General features: G+C 47.7%; 2 protein-coding genes across 2 annotated transcripts in view; both read right to left on the reverse strand.

Annotated features, from left to right (window-relative positions):
- Positions 1–4,326, reverse strand: part of ulk2 (unc-51 like autophagy activating kinase 2) — a 34,713-nt gene extending 30,387 nt beyond the window's left edge. Inside the window, exon 1 of the mRNA XM_085479025.1 lies at positions 3,155–4,326. Within this exon, the coding sequence (XP_085335151.1) occupies positions 3,155–3,244 (90 nt within the window). The 5' untranslated portion in view covers positions 3,245–4,326. The remainder of the gene's footprint in view (positions 1–3,154) is intronic.
- A 1,458-nt stretch (positions 4,327–5,784) lies between these two features.
- tmem97 (transmembrane protein 97) lies at positions 5,785–8,253 on the reverse strand. The gene is made up of 3 exons (XM_085479026.1): positions 8,062–8,253; positions 7,842–7,986; positions 5,785–6,249 (listed from the first exon to the last, which is right to left on the reverse strand). Exons 1-3 carry the CDS (start codon positions 8,173–8,175, stop codon positions 5,975–5,977), a joined length of 534 nt encoding a protein of 177 aa, XP_085335152.1. The 5' UTR covers positions 8,176–8,253; the 3' UTR covers positions 5,785–5,974.
- Positions 8,254–21,304: the final 13,051 nt, after the last annotated feature.

Genomic DNA, 21,304 nt, shown 5'->3' on the forward strand with positions numbered 1-21,304 from the left:
AATCAGTCCATTAACTTTAAAGGCAAGAGCAGCCAAATTTATCCCCCTGATTTCCAGGTCCTCATCAATGATGGCAACCCTAACCCCTGTGGCTATCTGGCTAAACATTCTGCCACACATCAAAAACTCTAGATTTTATTTTTCTCCAAAATCTAAGGTTACATCTTATCATTGATGTGAATTTACACTTCAAAATTAAACTGATATGGCTTTGATTTTTCTAGCACATGCAAAATGCTGTTGGCACTGCAGTGGACAAGTTCTCGTGAAGGACGAAGGAAATTTTAGCTGTCCCAGTGACACCGGGTCAACTGGCTTTCTGACAGCAAGGTTCTGCACTCAGTGACAAGGCGCTCAGATGACTGTTAGAGCAATATCTTGTTTCCAGATGAGCTCTTGGATCAGGATGCCTTTATTGTACAATATAAAGGAAATGTATTTGCTCAAACCTAGCTAATTGCCACATAAGAGTTATGAAAAGGTGGAGTCACCAGATTTGCCCTGTTGAGCGCGACAGAAGCACGTGTTCATTTTCCAGGATAAAGCATTATCTCATTTATGAATCACAGCTGATTACAGACCTGTGAGCATCAAAGAGATTATAGTCAATAACACTGCAACCAGATATAGCTGAAGGTGAGACTGGACAGCTGAAAGTAGGACCAGAGCACTGTGAGCAGCGCTCTTCATAGCTTATGCGAGCCACTCATTGTACACAAAGTTTAAAATCACTTTAAGCATATTTGCACTGCACAAGACATGATGTGGATCGCACAACACTGGTCACTATATTCTTCATTTCCAGTTAATACTTGTACAGCTGCTGTTATTGTGTGTGTGTGTGTGCGCGCGTATAATATAAAAAAATATATATATATACCTTCATACATTCTTATATATTTCTATATTGTGTATTGTGTATTTTGTTGTACAGTTATTTTATTTTCAACTTTAATTTATATATTTTATCTTATTCTTCCCAGTTAAATTTACCCTTCATTCTAATTTGTGTTGTACAGTTATTTCATTTCTAACCTTAATTTTTTATATTTTATTCCTTCCTAGTTAAATTTACCCTTTTTAATTTTTCATATTTATTTCCTATCTTATTCATAGCCTTTTCCTTTTTTTCTTTAGGTCACGAGCAGTTGTCTAAGCATTTCACTGCATATCGTACTGTGTATGACTGTGTACGTGACAAATAGAATTTGAAATGTCCTTGTCCTGAAAACATTGGGTAGATCAACATCCAGTCAATTAAAACCAGTGGTTATGAATACATCTCTACGATTCATGTTTCAAAGAATAAAACTTGCATTGAGAAAATATTATAATTTGTTATATTATTATGAAAAGTTAAGAAAGCATTTTTAAAATGTAACAATTCTGCATCATTCTAACATGAGTTAAACAAAATCACACCCACAGCATGGCCCCAAAGGAAAACTGCAATTACAGATTTACAGAATTTAATCTTAATTTTATTTTTTATACATTTAAGTCGTATTTCACATAAAATAAAATGAACCTTTGTTTATCATTTGGCCAGAAAAATCAGGTAAACAACTCACTGTCTTATCTATACAGACCGGTAGCGCTGACTTGCACAGTCCTCCCCTACAGACCCACTTTGGGTGAGGAAAATTACCCCTTTATTTTTGAAAGGAGGGGGTGCTTGTTTTGCATTAAATACCAGAAAGAATTTGATTTTGGTAGTTTATAAGGTGATAACATATTTGGTGTAATGTATATTATATTCATTCGCCTCAAAAAATACAGCAGTCATATATCTGTCACCTCATTGCCACTAACTGGGCTGGCTGAACTGTTCCTATTGACTTGCTAGCAATAGCTGATAACATAGCTCTCCACCCAACAGTCCAAATATGGTCATTTCTATCTGAAAAAAAAAACACAACAACAACAGGGCAGCAGAGACAATGTTGAGGGTCTTAAATGCAGTCCAAAACCAGTGGGCGATGTCACAGTTGTTACATCATTTATATAAAGGCTAGGAATAAAACAAAGTGAAAAAGTGTGATATTCACACCAAATACATTTATTTCTTTTCCGACATTTGTTGTTTCAAAGTTCGAGGGGGAATTACCCACAGAAGCCAAAAGACATTTCTCAAACTAGCCCCCGGTCTATCTTATCTGTGAACAGACTCTGCATAATAAATTGATATTTCAGTGCAACATGAGACCATATGCAACATCCAACACCGCCCGAGGAATGAATCAATCCATTAGGTCTGATGCATCCAGGTGCCTCTAACTGTCCTGCGCCTGTGAGCCCACACAATCCTATAAATAGGCTAAACAGAGGGCAGATGATGGGACTAAAATAGTAAACACACTGATCACATGCCAGGTCTGTTTTAACCTGACATGGAAGCATGTGACCACACACAGGGATTGTTTACACAGACACATATGTTTCAGAGTTTCCAGGCTCTGAGCTGGTAATCGATTGTCACAGTGAGATAGAAGCTTGGCTCCAGGGATGCTCTGATGCAGCTTCAGTTCAGGAATTCAGGACCATCTGTTTCACACCAGTAGCACTGGGCCACCGTGATGTCATGGCCTGCATCTCTGTCACACATATATAAACCCACCCCATCCTAAGCTTCTTCTGTCACGGAAAGCCCCACTCCGGGAAATGTTAGCAATTTAATCCACTTTCTGAGCTTAATGATCTCTCTGTGGTTCAGTGTGAATGAATGTTGTGCAGCTCTTACATAAGTAAAGCTCTTCTGCTTAAAAAGGCAAAAGGAAAAACACTGCACCCCCCATGCTCCCTCCTGCCTTAGTACGTCAGCAAGTCATTCACAGCTGCCTGACTCATCTCGATCATGAATGAACGAAATAGCATAAATGCACTCATGCACCTCCCATCAGGCCGGTGAAATGGCACCATAATCACCTGTCACAGCATGACTCCACATTACATCAGCCAGGATGCAGGGGTTTAGTTATGAAAGTGCTTGAAAATATTATCTTTCCCCACAAAAAAGGGTGATATAGTGCTGCAGAGCAGCAGTCCCCAGTTCTACTGACTGACCCAGATTTCCAAACGAGTTGTCTGCTCGCTCTCCCTTTCCCTGCAAGATGAAGTAAAGGAGGGGATGCAAATGTGCAACTGATTTATTTACCTTCCTGTGTCTTCCTTTGAACACCACAGCAAAGGCTCCATGTCCAACCAGATCTTTTCTGCTGTACTCAAAATCTCCCACAGTTTCCATTGTGAATGACCGATGGTCCAGCTGGGCACAGTTGGTTATCCTTGGATGACGCTGTCCTCTTTAGAGGAAAAAAAATCCCAGGGCAAGCTATCGACTGAGTCCTGATGGTGCTGCTGCTTCTTGCACTGCGGAATTATTTCATGACAGGCTGCTCTGGTGTGCGTTATTGCATAAATAAGAGATGCAGCCAGGACATGATGCATTCACATGCCCTCCAAGCAGGCTGGGATGTTTGCAATATCACACACAACGGACGAGTTTAAGCATGGCTAACTCAGTCTGAGCTAAACTATATCCGTGCCAGCTGTCACTCGTTCACCTAGTTCAGTAGCTTCAATCCAGCTTTGCAAAGCACTCTAAGGACGCTCACTAGCACATTGCGTGTCCTGGTCACCTAACCCGTTCAGAGGGACAGTCTACATGATGCCAATCTTGCAGATGCAGACACTGAGCTATCTGTTAGCCTGACAGTGATATAGCCCTTTGGCTATACCAAGCGTCATGTAAACAGCGCCTAGGAACATACTAAGAAGTATAAGAACGTAAGGATACCTGTCCCGATACTTGACAATAAATCCAGACTCAAGCTAAAACATACAAGCTGTAGCAACCTATGAAGCTAGCCAGCATCAGGGAGCTAATACACAGACCATGTTAGCGTAAAACATCAACACAGGACTGTTAGTCCCTATTATCTGTCTTCTTCGACAGCAAGCCCAGGTCCATAAGAGCTGTTGGAAAAACACAGACGTCTCCCCGGTTAGTATAAATTTCATCCGTGTAAATAACAAAAACACTTCGTTGTTTCCTTCGTCGTCGAGTCTGGCAGGACAGCTAACGCTGCCTCTGGAAGTAACTGTCACCTTCGATTAAATCTGCTTCCAAACGCAACGACTGTAAGTCTGCCTGTACATATACTGTGCAGTATTTAAACCCCCGTACAGTGCTGTCACTTCTCAAAATACAGCAGAGCCGCCTACTCTGCCGTTGACTTAAACAATACAGAAACTTAGTGCCATATTTCCTTTTATAGTCTCTCCGTCCGCGAAGGCCAACATAGACCCTTCCTTCCGCTGCAAAGGTTAGTCCCGGCAGTCTAGGACTGTTCGTACAAATAAGACTCACAGCGATAAAACGATACATTTTATCAACGATGTTTGATGGCTGTTTAGATTAACTCTAGTTGATATTCTTATTTTTAAAAAATGATCACAATGAATTCTGGGAAATTAGGGGTGAAGGAGGAGGATGTTGCCTTTAACACATGTAGCTCATATATTTTATTAGTGTTTTTTGACATATATCCTATTTAAACGTGAAACAATGGATATTTTAACAATGGTTAAACAACAAAAGTTGTGTGAGAAGGGGGTTAATTAAACATCTAACTATATGTAACTATACAATATGACAGCAAATATATTTAAAAGAGGGGAAAAACCACCGTTTGTCAGCAAAATAATACATACACTGTTATTAACGACACATCTTGTCTTGCTTAGTGTTTAAAGTCTACACCCTCTGGGGCTGGGAAAAATAGCAGTAAAAGGACAAAGCTGAGTGGACATTTTAACTTGTGCAACAACTTAAAAAAAATGTCTTTTGTAACTAAGGACTGGCACACACACCCAGAATCCCTTCTGTGAAGGAGGTGAAGGCGAGCCTCCACCCTTCCAGGAAGAGAGCCTGGAGACGTGGAGGTGCGCTGTAAAAACACAGCCAAACAGACGCCATAAAAGATTAATAATAAGAACAACTTGAATTACTGAAAGAAACGTTCACTTAGTGGAGCCTTTTATCTAGCTGACTGTATCCGAACAGTGTGATACGGGAGATGTTCAAATGTATGTGCAGGGTCAGTGGGCAAAAGAGCACATTTTTAATCGACTTAAAACAACTGTAAGATCAACAGCTGACAAGAAAATCAATATAAGAGATAAAACAAGAGTTTGTTTAAACGCTTTGATGACAAAGCATTTCCACGAACAAATACAGCTTATCCCTTTATCTACATGTGACGCACCACTCCTGAGTGTTTGGCTTGAAGAAAGGTGACATGTATAGATTTCTCATTAAGGATGTTTAAATAGCTAAAAGTCACAACAGTAAACAAAGTCTGCCTTTCTATTTAATTTCTACATCATTATATCTGTATATAATATCATTACTGCAGTATTACTGCAGGCTCATCTTCTACTTTGAGTCCTTTAAAATGAGAAATGTCAATTAGACTCCCAGTGAAGATGATCTGTTGTCTAATTATTAAGTGTTCAAAAACAAACATCCTGACTGGAAGTTTCACATGTACCTGTATCTTACACTAGCCTCTCTGACAGCACCAATAAGAAGATGAGGTTTAATAAGCACCCCTCACCCCACCCCCACCAAAAAAACAAAACAAAAAAACCCCAAAATGGTTTATGTTCCTGTATAAGGCAGAGATATAGTACAAAGGATGGGCTTAAGCCTCCTGAAACAGAGAAGCTAGATCATTTAGATAGGGGTATGTCTAAACCCAAAGAGAAACATCAGAACAAAAATCACAATAATATGGATTTTATTGAAAGGTCAACATTAAAAGTGACAGTTCTGGATGGTTCACGACGGCAGCTTCTTCCTGATAAACGGTGTGACTCACACAGACTTACACATACATGTTCATACATTCACAAATGTAGAAAAAGATCTCTTAAAATCACAGTAAATTAGATAATATTGTCTTGTGGCACTTCAGTTCTTCTTCTTGGCCTTGGCTGACACGTTCCCAGGCTTAGAGGAGGCGTTGTATGTCGAGGACATCAGCATGGTGAGGAGGAGCAGCACAGGCACCAACAGGTATGGTGCATATATGGAGACTAGCAACCAGCGCTCCTGGACAGTCTGAGGACCAGGATTGGGTTTCAGAGGGAACTGATAGAAGAGGATGTGGGCGAGGATTGGGATCAATGTGGTGGCCACGTGTGTGGAATACACAATGGCAGGAATCCGGATCCACTTACAACCACCTGTTTGAGCGATTGGGAGAAAGGACGTAAGACACAGAAAACCTGTGACGCCAAGTCTGTGAATCATCCAAGGCAATGCAGACGTTTTGTTTGTTTCCAACAAGCACAGAAAATTCAATTCCCTTCATCTTTATTATTTGTGTGTATAATACAGTGTGGTGGTGGCCCGGGTGACATTTTCTCCACCCTCACTGGTTCTTGGTCATTTCCTGGAAACGCCCCTGGCTGAGCTGCAGTTTGGTTACAAACACTTGAGGCAGTAGATGTCTGATGGTAAGGCAACATAAAGGCCGACAGAGGTCGCCTTTGACCAGCGTCTCTGTCCTACTAGGAGATAGTGATGGGATTTCCGGCTCTTTTTAGAGATCCGGCTCTTTCGGTTCGGCTCACTAAAAAGAGCCGGCTCTTTCGGCTCCGGCCGGATCTTCGGGTTGTTTTGTTGCTTTAATTAATTTATTATTAACAATAATATAAAATTATGCACAAAAGGAATTACTAACGTAAAAAAAAGTGGTTTTATTTATATGTTTATATATAAATATATGCGGTGGCCCCTAGAGACAAAACACGTACAAACTCCAAAACACATTTCTAGCATGAACTGAACTTCCAAAGCAGAGCTACTAGATCACTTAAATTACACAACTGAAAGCATGTGTGTATTGTTTGTGTATTTATACACAGGCACTCGTATATATATTCAAATAATTAAAAAAAAAGTTCATTTACCTGTTACTACCACACACCAAATCCGGTCGTTGGTACTTGCTGGCTTGTGTAGCCACGAGGTAACAAAAGCTCAACACTGCGCCCAGCATCCTGGAGCACTGCTGTTGTTCTTTTGTACGTGTTTTGAGTTTTTATGTGCTTCTGAGTTTTTACGTGTTTTGGAATTTTTTCGTGTTTTGGAGTTTGTATGTGTTTTGTCTGTAGGGGCCACTGTAAATATACTTTTATTTATTCACTCCACATAAAATGTAATAAATAAATCATATAATACAAAAATCAACTATTCACATTTCAACTTTTAACTATTTAAATGTTCGGCTTTTTCTTTTTAAACAAATTTAAAGTGAAACAACACAAAACACTGCAAACCACAACACAATTAAATATAAATTATAATATGAAAACAAAAAAAAGATGCATATTCTCTGTCATATGGACCTGCATGAATAAACTTTCTGAATCCTTTATCATCTGCAACTGAAAATAGTTGTAGATGATTACTATACCTTTCTAATGTGACGTTGTTGTCCCTGCTCTCTCTCTCTCTCCCTCCCGCTCTGTTCCTGTGCTACTGAGTAACTACCGCCCCTGCCCCCTCTGCTCAGCGTAAAGCACAAGGCTCGAATGAAGCAGAAAAAAAAGTGCGAGAGAGAGGGTGAGAGAAAGAAAGAAAAAAAAACCTCGCGTCGTTCACTTCAAGGAGTCGGCTCTAAGAGCCATTTCGTTCGCGAACGACCCATCACTACTAGGAGAGCAGCTGACCTGAGAAAGTGCGCGGTTGGCTGGGTGGGTGAGTAGCTTTGATTTATTATGATGATTTTAGTAAAGTTTGGCTCAACCAGCCACTTTTCGTGTTAACTGACCTTTCAGAAAAGCGTACGCTGCAATGGGGAAAAACGGTGTTTGAAGCAAAGCCTCGCAGAAAACAAAGGACTTGAACCACTCCGGGGGGTCCAGCACCATGGGGTCTTTGAAGTCGGCTGCGTACCATTTCAGAAGGTCCTTCAGCTGGAGGGGAAAAGTGTGCATTAAGTTGTAGCTGGAAATGTGCGTGCGTGTGTGTGTTTATTTAAAGTAACTCACCGGTTGGGGGTACACGTGTTCAGGCAGCAGAGCTTGTAAGTCAATAAATAATGTGATCGGAATATGAGTGGCGAAGTAGAAGAAGAAGATTAGTTCTAACACACGGAGAGACATGATCTCTGACTTACTCAGTGCACATAACGGCAGAAACGGGGTCCAAGTCCGCTGTGGAAGCAGTGCAACGTTGAAACGCCTGTTCCCAGGCTGGATCCCATTGGCTAGCGAGAATGACATGAGGGCATTCCTGAACGCACCATTCGTCCCACAGTGGAGAATGCGCATGCCGCTTTACGAGCTCCTCGTGAATGTAGGAATTATTATTATTATTAGTAGTAGTAGTATTTTACAGTTTTCATTACAGCATTAAGAAAAGATCCAGTATGTAGGATAATTTTGTGCTGGTGGTAATAGCTCTGTTATTTGGAGAGATTTTAGACTCAGAAAGCAGAATCCGAGCAAAGGAAAGATGAGACAAAAATTTAAATATAAACGGAGTGCAGTCTCTGACTTATGACTGCAAATATACTTAAGACCTACTTTATTCAGTCAGTGGAAGAACTGCCAGAAGAGCTGTCAGAAAATTCAGTAACATAAACCAACATTAAGACAAGACAGACAATACACTAACTATGAATAGTACAATATATACATATATATACATACATACATACATACATACATACATAAGTCACTCATAAATAAATAGTTGGAAAAGAAACATGTGTAGTTGTAGCAGCAAACAGTGTGTTAAGTGGATGCGTTGTACAGGGAGATGGCCACAGGCAGGAATGATTTCCTGTGTCGTTCAGTGGTGCTTTTCGGTAATCTCAGTCTCTCACTGAACGAGCTCCTGTGACTGACCAACATGTCATGGAGTGGGTGGGAGGTGTTATCCAACATTGTCTTTATCTTGGACAGCATCCGCCTCTCTGACACCACCTTGAGGGAGTCCAGCTCCATCCCCACAACATTGCTGGCCTTACGGATCAGTTTATTAAGTCTGTTGGCATCTGAAACCCTCAGCCTGCTCCCCCAGCATGCAACAGCATAGAGGATCGCACTGGCCACAACAGACTCATAGAAAATCCTCAGCATTTTCTGGCAGATGCTGAAGGACCTCAGTCGCCTCAAAAAATAGAGACGACTCTGGCCCTTCCTGTAAAGTGCTGTGGTGTTTTTAGCCCAGTCCAGTTTATTGTCAATGTGTACTCCAAGGTATTTATAGTCCTCCACAATGTCAACACTGAGCCCCTGGATTGAAACAGGGGTCAAGTGTTTCCTGGTCTTCCTGAAGTCCACGATCAGTTCCTTGGTCTTTGCCACGTTGAGCTGCAGATGATTCTGCTCACACCACGTGACAAAGGAGTCGACCACAGCCCGGTACTCTGTCTCATCATCCCTGCTGATGCATCCAACCACCGCAGAGTCATCAGAAAACTTCTGAAGATGGCAGGTCTCTGTGCAGTGGCTGAAGTCTGTGGTGTAGAGGGTGAAGAGGAAGGGGGAGAGGACAGTCCCCTGTGGTGCCCCTGTGTTGCTGATCACCTTGTCAGACACACACTGTGGGAGACGTACATATTGTGGTCTTCCTGTCGGTTGATCTGATATCCTCGTGTTGGTGTTGTTCCCAGATCATCATACTAAATGTTGTTCCAGGATCAACATTGCAAGTGACCAATCAGAATGTTGTGACGTCACACTTTTGCGACTTCGGGAAAAAACGGTGTAAAACAAAAAACTGTACTAAAGCTGCGTGAAACCGCCTCTGTCCACCGATCAACGGACCCTGACCCTAACCCTAACCGTAACCCTTTAATAAACAGCAAGCAGAATTGATATTGTCCTTGCAACATTGGAATTTCATAAATGCACGAATGGCTTGGCGCGCAAAAGAATAACGTCACAACAATGTGATTGGTCACTTGCAATGTTGAACCTGGAACAAAATTTTCATGATGGTCTGGGAACCACACCAACACGAGGATATCAGATCATCCCTTCCTGTCAGGTAATCAACAATCCAGGACACCAGAGAAGCATCCACCTGCATCGCTGCTAACTTATCACCCAGGAGGGTCGGCCTGATGGTGTTGAAAGCACTAGAAAAGTCAAAAAACATGACCCTCACAGTGCTCGCCGGCTGGTCCAGATGGGTGTAGACACGATTGAGCAGGTAGATGATGGCGTCCTCAGTTCCGAGACGAGACTGATAAGCGAACTGAAGGGGATCCAGATGTAGTCTTACTATGGGTCGCAGCTGGTCCAGGATGAGCCTTTCCAGGGTCTTCATGATGTGGGAGGTCAGTGCCACGGGCCTGTAATCCTGAGGGCCACTGGGACGTGGCGTCTTTGGTACAGGGACGAGGCATGATGTCTTCCACATCACCGGGACCCTCTGCAGACTCAGACTCAGCATAAACAGTTTATGAAAGACTCCACACAGCTGGGGGGCACAGGTCTTGAGGACAAGGGGACTCACTCCGTCTGGTCCAGCAGACTTGCCTGAGTGAAGTCTCCTCATTTGCATCTCAACCTGGTATTGAGTGAAGGTGATGGGTGGGGGGGGGGTGTCAGGACTCTCACAGGAGGCAACATGTGAAGAGAGAGGCTGGCACAGTGGTGTGGCTCTGGATTCCAGGCTGACTGCAGGTGAGGTTGTGGGGGTGGGAGCAGACACTGTGGTGTCGAATCTATTGAAAAACAGATTCAACTCGTCGGCTCTATTCTCACCTCCCTCAGCTCCCCTGCTGTTGGTTGGCCTGAATCCAGTGATGGTCTTCATGCCCCTCCACACCTCTCTCATGCTGTTCTGCTGGAGTTTCCACTCCAGCTTCCTCCTGTAATTGTCCTTAGCCTCTCTGATCTTGTCCTTTAGTAACACCTGGATCTTCCTCACCTCCTCTTTGTTGCCCCCTCTGAAAGCCCTCTTCTTGTTGTTGAGGAGGGCTTTGATGTCCTTAGTCACCCACGGCTTGTTATTTGGGTAACAATGAACAGTCTGAGCTGGAACAATGGAGTCGGTGCAGAAAGTTATGTAGTCTGTGATACACTCAGTAAGCCCATTGATGTCCTCGGCGTGAGGCTCACAGAGTGTTTCCCAGTCGGTCACCTCGAAACAGCCCTGTAGTTCTGCTAAGGCCTCCTCTGACCACCTCCTAACAGTCCTGGTGGTCACAGGTTCCCTCCTCACAATTGGCACATAGCGGGGGGTGAGGTGAATCAGGTTATGATCTGACCTACCAAGTGGGGGGAGGGAGGAGGAGCTGTATGCATCCTTGACGTTAGCATACAGTAAGTCTAAAATTTTCTCTCCCCTGGTGGGACAGTCCACATATTGTTTGAATGTTGGTGTATTGTCCAGTGATACATGGTTGAAGTGACCCGAGATCACAATAAAGGCACTCGGGTGCTGAGTCTGTAACCGAGCTATGGCAGAGTGGATAGTGTCACATGCAGCTGTGGGGTTAGCAGAGGGAGGAACATAAACAGCCACCAAGATGACGTGAGAGAATTCCCTGGGTAAATAATACGGCCTGAGTCCAACAGCACACAGTTCAGTGTCCGGGCAACAAATCCTTTCTTTGATTGTTATGTTGGCAGGGTTACACCACCGGTTGTTAACTAAAACAGCAAGCCCACCTCCTTTCCGCTTACCGCTAGCGATGCTGTCCGTGTCCGTCCGAACAGTGTGGAAGCCTTCCACGGAAGCATTCTCATCGGGAATGTCCTGGTGCAGCCATGATTCGGTGAAACACATCAGGCTACACTCTCGGTATTCCCTCTGACTCCGTACCAGTGCTGAGAGCTCGTCGATTTTATTCGCTAACGATCGCACATTTCCCATCACGATAGACGGCAGACACGGTTTAAACCTCCTCCTCGCTTCGAGCCTCCGCTGTCTCACCGTCTCCTTTTTTCTTCTCTTCTGTCCTTGACCTCTGCATCCCCGAAGTGTTTTCCTCCAAATTTCAGCTGGTACTTCTGCGGGCCTGGCCAGCGAGCCGGCCGGCATCAGGGCGATCAGCTGATCTCTGGAGTAAACAGTCCGTGCGTGTAGGAGATGTGCCGCGGTCCCGTTCCTTGATAAAAGTAACAGTTCCACGGCCACCAGAAGAACAAAAACTCTCTCAATCCACATGATTGAATAAAAGAAAATAAACGGATGAAAATACAAGTCAGAACAAAAAAGAATACGTAAGAAAAAAGAGCTAAACTAAGAGAAAAAGCAGGAGCGACTGTAACAGGCTGCACGCTGGATGGCGCATGCGTACTTACTGCTTCATAAGCTTCATTACCTGGTTGGGTCACCCTCAGCAGCAACAACTGCAATCAAGCGTTTGCAATAATTGACAATGAGTCAATGACAACAGCGCTGTGGAGGAATTTTAACCCTCATTTTGCAGAATTTTTGTAATTCGGCCATTTTGAAGGCTTTTTAGGCATGAACCACCTTTTGAAGGTCATGCCACAGCATCTCAATCGATTTCAGGTCAGGACTGGGGAGGCCACTCCAAAGTCTTAATTTTGTTTTGTTTTTTTAAGCCATTCAGAGGTGGACTTGCTGGTATATTTGGATCATTGAGGTCAGCTTGAGGTCCTGAACAGATGGCTGACACTCTCCTTCAGGATGTTTTGGTAGACGGCAGAATTCATGGTTCCATTTACCACAGGAAGTCTTCCAGGTCCTGAGGTAGCAAAACAACTCCAACCATCACACTACCACCACCACAGGAGGGGGAGGGGGCATTTAGGATTTTTCCCCCTTAATAATAAACACCTTCATCTACATTACACTGTACATACTATGCAATGATATATTGAAACAAGTGCAAATACACAGGTAAACACAGTTTGTCAGCATTTATATTTCACAGTATGAGCTCTCTTAGGCTAAGTTTTTTGTAAAGGCTCTCCAGGTTCTTGAGGGACATTCTGATGCTCTTCTTTGGATGTTGGATGTCTTTTGTTTCATTTTCTGTCAAGATGATCCCACAATACTACAATTATCAAAGTCAAAGCTAACCGCTAACCCATGACAGACCCTTCACTATGTTTTACGCACGGCTGTAGACACTCACTGTCGTACCCCTCTCCTCACCTGCTCTGTGCATATTTCGGGCGATCGTGGCTCAAGAGTTGGGCGTTCGCCTTGTAATCGGAAGGTTGCCGGTTCGAGCCCCGGCTTGGACAGTCTTGGTCGTTGTGTCCTTGGGCAAGACACTTCACCCGTTGCCTACTGGTGGTGGTCAGAGGGCCCGGTGGCGCCAGTGTCCGGCAGCCTCGCCTCTGTCAGTGCGCCCCAGGGTGGCTGTGGCTACACTGTAGCTTGCCATCACCAGTGTGTGAATGTGTGTGTGAATGGGTGAATGACTGGATATGTAAAGCGCTTTGGGGTCCTTAGGGACTAGTAAAGCGCTATATAAATACAGGCCATTTACCATTTACCATATTTCTAATTTGATTAAACACCATATGAGCCGTTCCAACTGTTTTCTGTCCACGTCTTGTGTAACTTCTCCACCTTTTTGTCCCCCTTCCTTCTTTAAGAATGGCTTCCCTTCAGGTGAGACCATTTCTGAAGAGGTTTCAGCTGAAGGGCCAGAACCAGCTCTCCTAATGGCATGACTTTCACATTGTTCTGAGTGAGAAAGTGTTTCCAGACTCATCACTACTTCTTCTGTCTTCCAAGGACTAAAACAGCCAGACAGACCATGTGAAAGATCAGGATGCACATGTGACAAATCTGTCTGTTAATATTGCTTCTTTTGTTAAAACAATGTATTGTAACACACTTTTTTTTTTAATCTGGACAATATTCCAGATTTACATCTGCATCAAATGCCACCCACCCATCCATCCACGGTGGTTAGCACTGTTGCCGCACAGCAAGAAGGTCCTGAGTTCAGTTCCACCATCAGGTCGGGGTCTTTCTGGGTGGAGTTTGCATGTTCTCCCCGTGTTTGCGTGGATATTCTTCAGGTTTACTCCGGCTTCCTCCCTTACAGTTCCATATAGTCCAAAGACATGCAGGTAGTGGGGTTAGGTTAATTATTAACTCTAAATTGCCCGTAGGTGAGACTGAATGGTCGTCTGTGTCTATGTGTTAGCCCTGCGACAGACTGGCGACCTGTCCAGGAAGTACCTCTCGTCCTAAGACAGCTGGGATAGGCTCCAGCTTCCCCTGAGACCCTGACAAGGATAACTGGATGATGGATTGATCGATTCATCAATTTTAATTATTCTTGCAATTTATTGAAGACCTATCATGTTATTGGGAGCCAGTTACAGAATTAACAGTTTTTCTTGAAAGAAATTTGTTTTGTTACAAGTATCTTGCAGCTATCTTAGAAAAATTATGAAGTGATCTCTAGATAGTGGTGAAATCAAAGGAGCAGTACCGAAGAAAACCATTTTATACTGTGAAACATGAGCTGTTGCTACATAAACGTTGAAAGCCAACTTTCTCACATCTCTTCTGTTCTGGGTCGATCTGACCTGCAACATAACAGGAGGGATCATAAATGAAATCTCAAGAACAATGCATAAAATGAATGGCCTGATCATCTTTCTAAAATCCCTAATGTTCAGTTTTGGGACCACTACTCTTATCTGTACATTTGAATAGAATAGAATTAGAATAGAATTCAACTTTATTGTCATTGCACATGCACAGGTACAGGGCAACGAAATTCAGTTTGCATCCATCCAGAAGTGCTTTAGTGATATAGATATATTACAATATATATTAGCAATAATATAGATATGTGAGTATATTACAGAAATGGGTCTATTATGGTATGTTATAATGTACACGGTATGAAGTATGTTGTGAATATTCTATAACTATAAGTATGTACAGGCTGTAGTGAGTACAAGCTATGTACCGGCTATGAACAGGATATAAATATGAAAAACTATACAGAATATGAAATAAATAACTTTACAGAATCTGGGATATACAGCTATACAGAAATGGGAACTATGCAAGTTGTAAACAGTTGTAGGATTAAAGATTATCAAATGTACAGAATGATTATTTACACAGAGCTATACAGTAGTGCAGTTATGATAAGTGAGATATAATTTCTACAGAGGCTATATAAAGTGCTGGTGGTTGTGAGTGGTGGTTCAGTCCATGTTATTATTGTGTGTTTGAGGGTACAGTTGTCCATTGTGGGTGTGTGTATGTCCAGTCCATGAGTTTAACGTGGGTCAGATGTCAGGAGGCAGAGTTCAGGAGTCTGACAGCTGTGGGGAAGAAGCTGTTCCGGTACCTGGTGGTCTTAGTCCGGAGGCTCCTGTAGCGCCTCCCAGAGGGCAGGAGGGTGAAGAGTCCGTGTGATGGGTGACTGGGGTCTTTGATGATTTTCCCAGCCATTTTCAGACACTGCTTCCTGTAGCTGTCTTTTATGGCAGGAAGTGGTGCTCCGGCGATGCGCTGGGCAGTTTTCACGACCCTCTGCAACGCCTTCCGGTCCGAGGCAGAGCAGTTCCCGTACCAGACTGTTGTACAGTTGGTCAGGATGCTCTCGATGGTGCAACGATAGAAGTTCACCAGGATGTCTGAGGACAGGTGGTTCTTCCTCAGAGTCCTCAAGAAGAAGAGGCGCTGGTGAGCCTTCTTGACCAGCTTGGAGCAGTTGGTCGTCCAGGTGAGATCCTCGGAGATGTGGACTCCCAGGAACTTGAAGCTGCTCACACGCTCCACAGCCGTCCCCTTAATGTGGATGGGTGGATGTGGGTCAGCATTCCTCCTGTAGTCCACGATGAGCTCCTTGGTCTCCTCGGTGTTAAGCAGCAGGTTGTTTGTGTCGCACCACTCAGCCAGACGATCCACCTCCTCCCTGTAGGCGGCCTCATCGTTGTCACTGATGAGGCCAATCACCAATTGACTCGTGGCTATGGTTCCAAATCGCTTCCACTTTGTTATAATACCACTAACAGCTGACTGTGGAATATTTAATATATTGGGAATTTCATGACTGGATTTGTTGCACCCTAACCCTATCACTGGAATTCACTGAGCTCCTGGGAGTGACTGGAACGCCTGAATTCAACAATTTGGATGTGTCAGTACTTTTGGCAGTGTAGTGTGTAAATCAGCTTGTAGAGTACACCCAGCACAGACGCACGCACACACAGGCAGGTATAGCCAACTTCCACGTTTATTGATAGATTTGTATTTTGACAGCTGACTCAGTCGCACCGTCTGACAGCTCGAGCCCAGCTGATCTCTGTTGGCCGCTCCTCCTCGTCTCACTATAAACACAGCGGAGGAGACCATCATTAGTCCATAAACAATATCAGCTGTTCTTACCAGCCTCGCGGCGCCGCCCCGTTGAGCCTTCCGCTCCACTCCTCCCCTGCAGCTGCGCCCGGGGCCACGCCTCCGCCACACACCCCCACCGCCCGTTCGAGGCCGGGGAGCCGTCCGGCCGAGCCAACTCCCCCCCCCGCGAGCGAGAGAGGAAATCGGCCACTGCCATCTGCGCCCCCGGCCTATGGATCACCTTGAACTTAAAGGGCTGCAACGCCAGATACCACCGGGTGATCCGGGCGTTGGCATCCTTCATGCGGTGGAGCCACTGCAGCGGGGCGTGGTCCGAACAGAGGGTGAATGAGCGTCCCAGGAGGTAATAGCGCAGGGAGCCAACCGCCCACCGGATGGCCAGGCACTCCTTCTCCACGGTGCTGTACCGGCGCTCGCGCTCTGCCAGCTTCCGGCTGATGTATAGGACAGGGCGGTCGGCCCCCCTTACCCGCTGGGACAAAACGGCTCCCAGCCCTCTGTCCGAGGCGTCAGTCTGCAGAACAAAAGGGAGGGAAAAGTTAGGAGTGTGAAGCAGCGGCTCCCCACAGAGAGCCTTTTTCACCTGCACAAACGCCGCCTGGCACGGCCCCGTCCACTGGACCAGATCCGGGGCACCCTTTCGAGTGAGATCGGTCAGGGGGCTGGTTAGCTGCGCAAACCCCGGCACAAAGCGACGATAGTAACCCGCCAACCCCAAGAACCGTCTCACCTCCTTTTTCGTCCTGGGGCGCGGGCAGGATGCGATAGCCGCCGTCTTCTCCACCTGTGGACGCACCTGCCCGCCCCCCAGGTGGTACCCCAGATACTGCACCTCCCTCCGTCCAACCGCGCACTTCTTCGGATTGGCCGTGAGCCCCGCCCCCCTCAGGGACTCCAGGACCGCGGCCACCCGCAGCACATGCTCCGCCCAGGTGTCGCTGTGGATGATCACGTCATCCAGGTAGGCGGCAGCATACGCTGCGTGCGGACGCAGTACCCGGTCCATGAGACGCTGGAAAGTGGCCGGGGCCCCGAACAGGCCGAACGGAAGTGTCACGAACTGGTACAAACCGTACGGAGTGGAGAAGGCCGTTTTCTCCCTGGCCTCGGCAGACAAGGGAATCTGCCAATAGCCCTTGGTTAAGTCCAGTGTCGTGAAAAAGCGGGCCGTGCCTAACCGGTCCAGGAGCTCGTCGACCCGAGGCATGGGGTAGGCATCAAAGCGTGACACTTCGTTCACCCTGCGATAGTCGACACAGAACCGTATAGACCCATCCTTCTTCGCCACCAGAACGATGGGGCTACACCAGGCGCTGTGCGACTCTTCTATTACTCCCATCCTCAGCATTTCCGCCAATTCCCTCTGCACGATTTTTCGCTTGTGCTCCGGGAGCCTGTAGGGCCGTGAACGCACCGTCACGCCAGGCTGCGTCACGAAATGGTGCTCGATGAGGGACGTCCGGCCGGGCAGGGGGGAGAACACGTCCGCAAAACGCTGTTGCAACGCGACAACATCCGCTCTCTGGGCCTGTGTGAGATGGTCATCACAAGGGAGGGAGGCGGGAATGATAGAATTTGGCACCTCCGGCCCCAACTCATCTCTCTCCTTCACCAAGCTCACCAGAGAAGCGGTTTCAACCTCACGCCACAGTTTGAGGAGATTGAGGTGATAAATCTGCGTGGCTCCTCCCCTGTCCGACCGAGCGACCTCATAGTCCACGTCCCCGACTCGCCGTGTGACCACAAAGGGTCCTTGCCACTTGGCGAGCAACTTCGAGCTGGAAGTAGGGAGTAACACAAGCACTTTATCTCCCGGTGAGAATTGCCTGAGCCTAGCCCCTCTGTCATACAGGCGTTGCTGACGCTGCTGAGCCTGGAGCAAATTCTCCCGTGACAACCTCCCCAAAGTGTGGAGTTTTGCTCTCAGGTCCAACACGTACTGAATCTCATTTTTGGCGGGGCTCGGACCGTCCTCCCAGCTTTCTTTAATCAGGTCGAGCACCCCACGTGGCCTCCTGCCGAACAGCAGTTCAAAGGGAGAAAATCCCGTGGAGGCCTGGGGCACCTCCCGCACTGCGAATAACAGAGGGTCTAGCCAGTGATCCCAATTGCGTTCATCCTCGTTAATGAACTTCCGAATCATGGACTTTAAAGTCTTATTCAGCCGCTCCACCAGCCCGTCAGTCTGAGGGTGGTAGACGCTGGTCCGAATAGATTTAATGCCCAGTAATTCGTACAGTTCCCGCAGTGTACGAGACATAAACGACGTGCCCTGGTCAGTCAGTATCTCTTTCGGGATTCCGACTCGGGAGATGACCTGAAACAGTGCCTGCGCCACACTCTTTGCAGAGATGGTGCGCAGCGGAACTGCTTCCGGGTACCGCGTTGCGTAATCCACCAGGACTAACACAAAGCGGTAGCCGCGTGCACTCCGGTGAAACGGCCCGATGAGGTCCATGCCGATGCGCTCAAACGGGACCTCAATGAGGGGGAGAGGGCGCAGCGGCGCCTTCGGTATGGCCGGCTGGTTAACAAGTTGGCAGTCCGGGCAGGACGCGCACCAGCGGCGCACATCCGCTCGGATGCCCGGCCAATAAAATCGGGCCGTTATTCGCTCCAGAGTTTTCTCGTAGCCCATATGCCCTGCCATGGGGTTATAGTGGGCCGCCTGGAAAAGCGTTTCCCGGCGGCCCTGCGGCACCAACAACTGGGTGTGTGTTTCCTCGGTCTGAGTGTCACGACTCACTCGATATAACCGGTCGTTTAATAAGACGAAACGCGGGTAGGTCTGCGCGGCCTCAGGGCGCACCACGTGACCATCAATAGCCATCACTTGGTCAAAGGCTGAGCGTAGGGTGCCGTCACGAGACTGCTCCAGTGGGAAATCACCCATGGGGGACACTTCCGGGGCCGGCGGGACGTCCCGTGAGGGACCCGCCGGCTCCTCCCCCCCGGAGTCGGTGTCGGACGACCCCGCGTCACCACTGAATGCCGCGCACACGCTACACCCCGCTTCCGGTCGTGATCGCACCCCCGCGTACTGCCCCAGTAGCTGATGAAACCCCGGCCAATTGGTACCCAGAATCAGGGGGTGCGACAGGCGCGGGCTAACCGCCGCCGTTACTCTATGCGTTTTGCCCTTATACTTTAATAACAGCGGCACAATGGGATACCTGTGAACGTCACCATGCACACACCTCACCTCCACCCATTCTGCCTCCAGCAATGCCCCGGGGCGAACCAAGCTTTGGTGTACGAGGGTCTGCGTGCAGCCCGTGTCCACCAACGCCTGGCGTATACCCCCTCGAGTCCTTACCGGAATACTGTATGTCCCTCCGGGACCGGGGGAGGGTGCTGGGGCGCCAGCAACACGAAACACCTGCCCCACTTCCATAAGCGGACAATCCCTCCTCAGGTGCCCCGGCTGCCCGCACTTCCAACACTCCGGCCCCGGCGTCTGTGCTGCTCTCCGTGGCTCGGGGGCGGCTCCACTTGGCTCGGCTGCCCTGGACGGCACCAACGCCGCGAAAGGGTTAGTGGGGCTCAGCGCCGGCAGCCGCTCTGCCTGCCCTGGTGCCGGCACACGGCGTCTCGGGGCCGGCACTGGGGCCTGTTTGTTCGGCCTCCGTCCGGCGTCCCCGGGTTCCCCTGCTCCAGCGGCAAGGTGGTCTTCCGCTAGCGTCACCGCTACCTCCAGGCTTGCGGGCCGGTGGCACCGGACCCACCTCGCCGTCTCCGCTGGCAATCCCTCCGTGAACTGTTCCAGCACCACCTTGTCCACCAGCTTCGTCTCGCCCTCCGACGGTCCCGGTTGCAGCCAGCGAACCGCCGCATCGCGCAGCTGCCGGGCCCAGGCGAATGGTCGGTCCGTTGGAGCCAGCCGACTGGCCCGGAACCGCCGGCGATGGTCTTCGGCGGTGAGCCCCAGCCTGTCCACCACCGCCCGGCTCACGTCCGGGAAGCTGCTCCTCGACGCCGGAGGCAGACTCAGGGCCGCTGTTTGTGCCTCCCCAGACAGCAGGGGGAGCAGCCGCGGAGCCCACTCCTCCCGCGGCCATTGGCAAGCCTCCGCCGTAGCACGGAAGGTCTCCAAAAAAACTTGTGGGTCGTCCCCGTCCCCCATCCGGGGCACCGACACCGACAGCGGCGAGGGCTTTGGCGTGGCAGCGGCCCCGACCAGCCGTTCCAGAACTTGCGTCTGTCGGTCCGTCTGCTCCCGCAGCGCGGCCAGGTGGGCACGCTGGTCGGCCGCCTGATCCCGGCTCATCGTCGCCATCTCCGCCAGCATCTGCGCCAAGAATTGCAGAGGCTGGGCGGGTGGCGTGGCCTGTGGGTCGGACATTCCCCCACCGGCACTGTCCTGGGTTTCGGCACCACTTGTAGAGTACACCCAGCACAGACGCACGCACACACAGGCAGGTATAGCCAACTTCCACGTTTATTGATAGATTTGTATTTTGACAGCTGACTCAGTCGCACCGTCTGACAGCTCGAGCCCAGCTGATCTCTGTTGGCCGCTCCTCCTCGTCTCACTATAAACACAGCGGAGGAGACCATCATTAGTCCATAAACAATATCAGCTGTTCTTACCAGCCTCGCGGCGCCGCCCCGTTGAGCCTTCCGCTCCACTCCTCCCCTGCAGCTGCGCCCGGGGCCACGCCTCCGCCACACAGCTACATCCACGAGAGGGAGAAGAGTTAATGAAAAGGTAAATAATTATGCCTCACAGTGATTTCAAAATAATTTCCATTTTATGATTTCCACAGAAATCGTACCAATGTGTTCATGACACCACCTGCAGGGGTTGGATGTGTTAGTGATGGGCAGGAGGAGAAGTGCAGAACACTGGTGGATAATTTGGTTCAGGAGAAGTCATCTGCCTTTCAGTGTGAAGGTGGCCAACCTCAGGAGGAAGAGAACAGCTGCACAACCCATTTTCATCCTGGGACAAGA

Source organism: Copadichromis virginalis, linkage group LG14 (genome assembly GCF_057382275.1).
Source record: "Copadichromis virginalis isolate Kocher_CV1m ecotype Utaka linkage group LG14, C_Virginalis_male_GT1.1, whole genome shotgun sequence".
Taxonomy (NCBI): Eukaryota; Metazoa; Chordata; class Actinopteri; order Cichliformes; family Cichlidae; genus Copadichromis; species Copadichromis virginalis.

Bases quoted from the DNA above. Each gene is read 5' to 3' on its own strand.
- tmem97 (XM_085479026.1), bottom strand. From the start codon at position 8,175: ATGTCTCTCCGTGTGTTAGAACTAATCTTCTTCTTCTACTTCGCCACT. The intron at 7,987-8,061 runs GTGAGTTACTTT...TTTCCCCTCCAG, and splicing joins AACACGTGTACCCCCAACCG to CTGAAGGACCTTCTGAAATG. The intron at 6,250-7,841 runs GTCAGTTAACAC...TCGCTCAAACAG, and splicing joins AGCGTACGCTTTTCTGAAAG to GTGGTTGTAAGTGGATCCGG.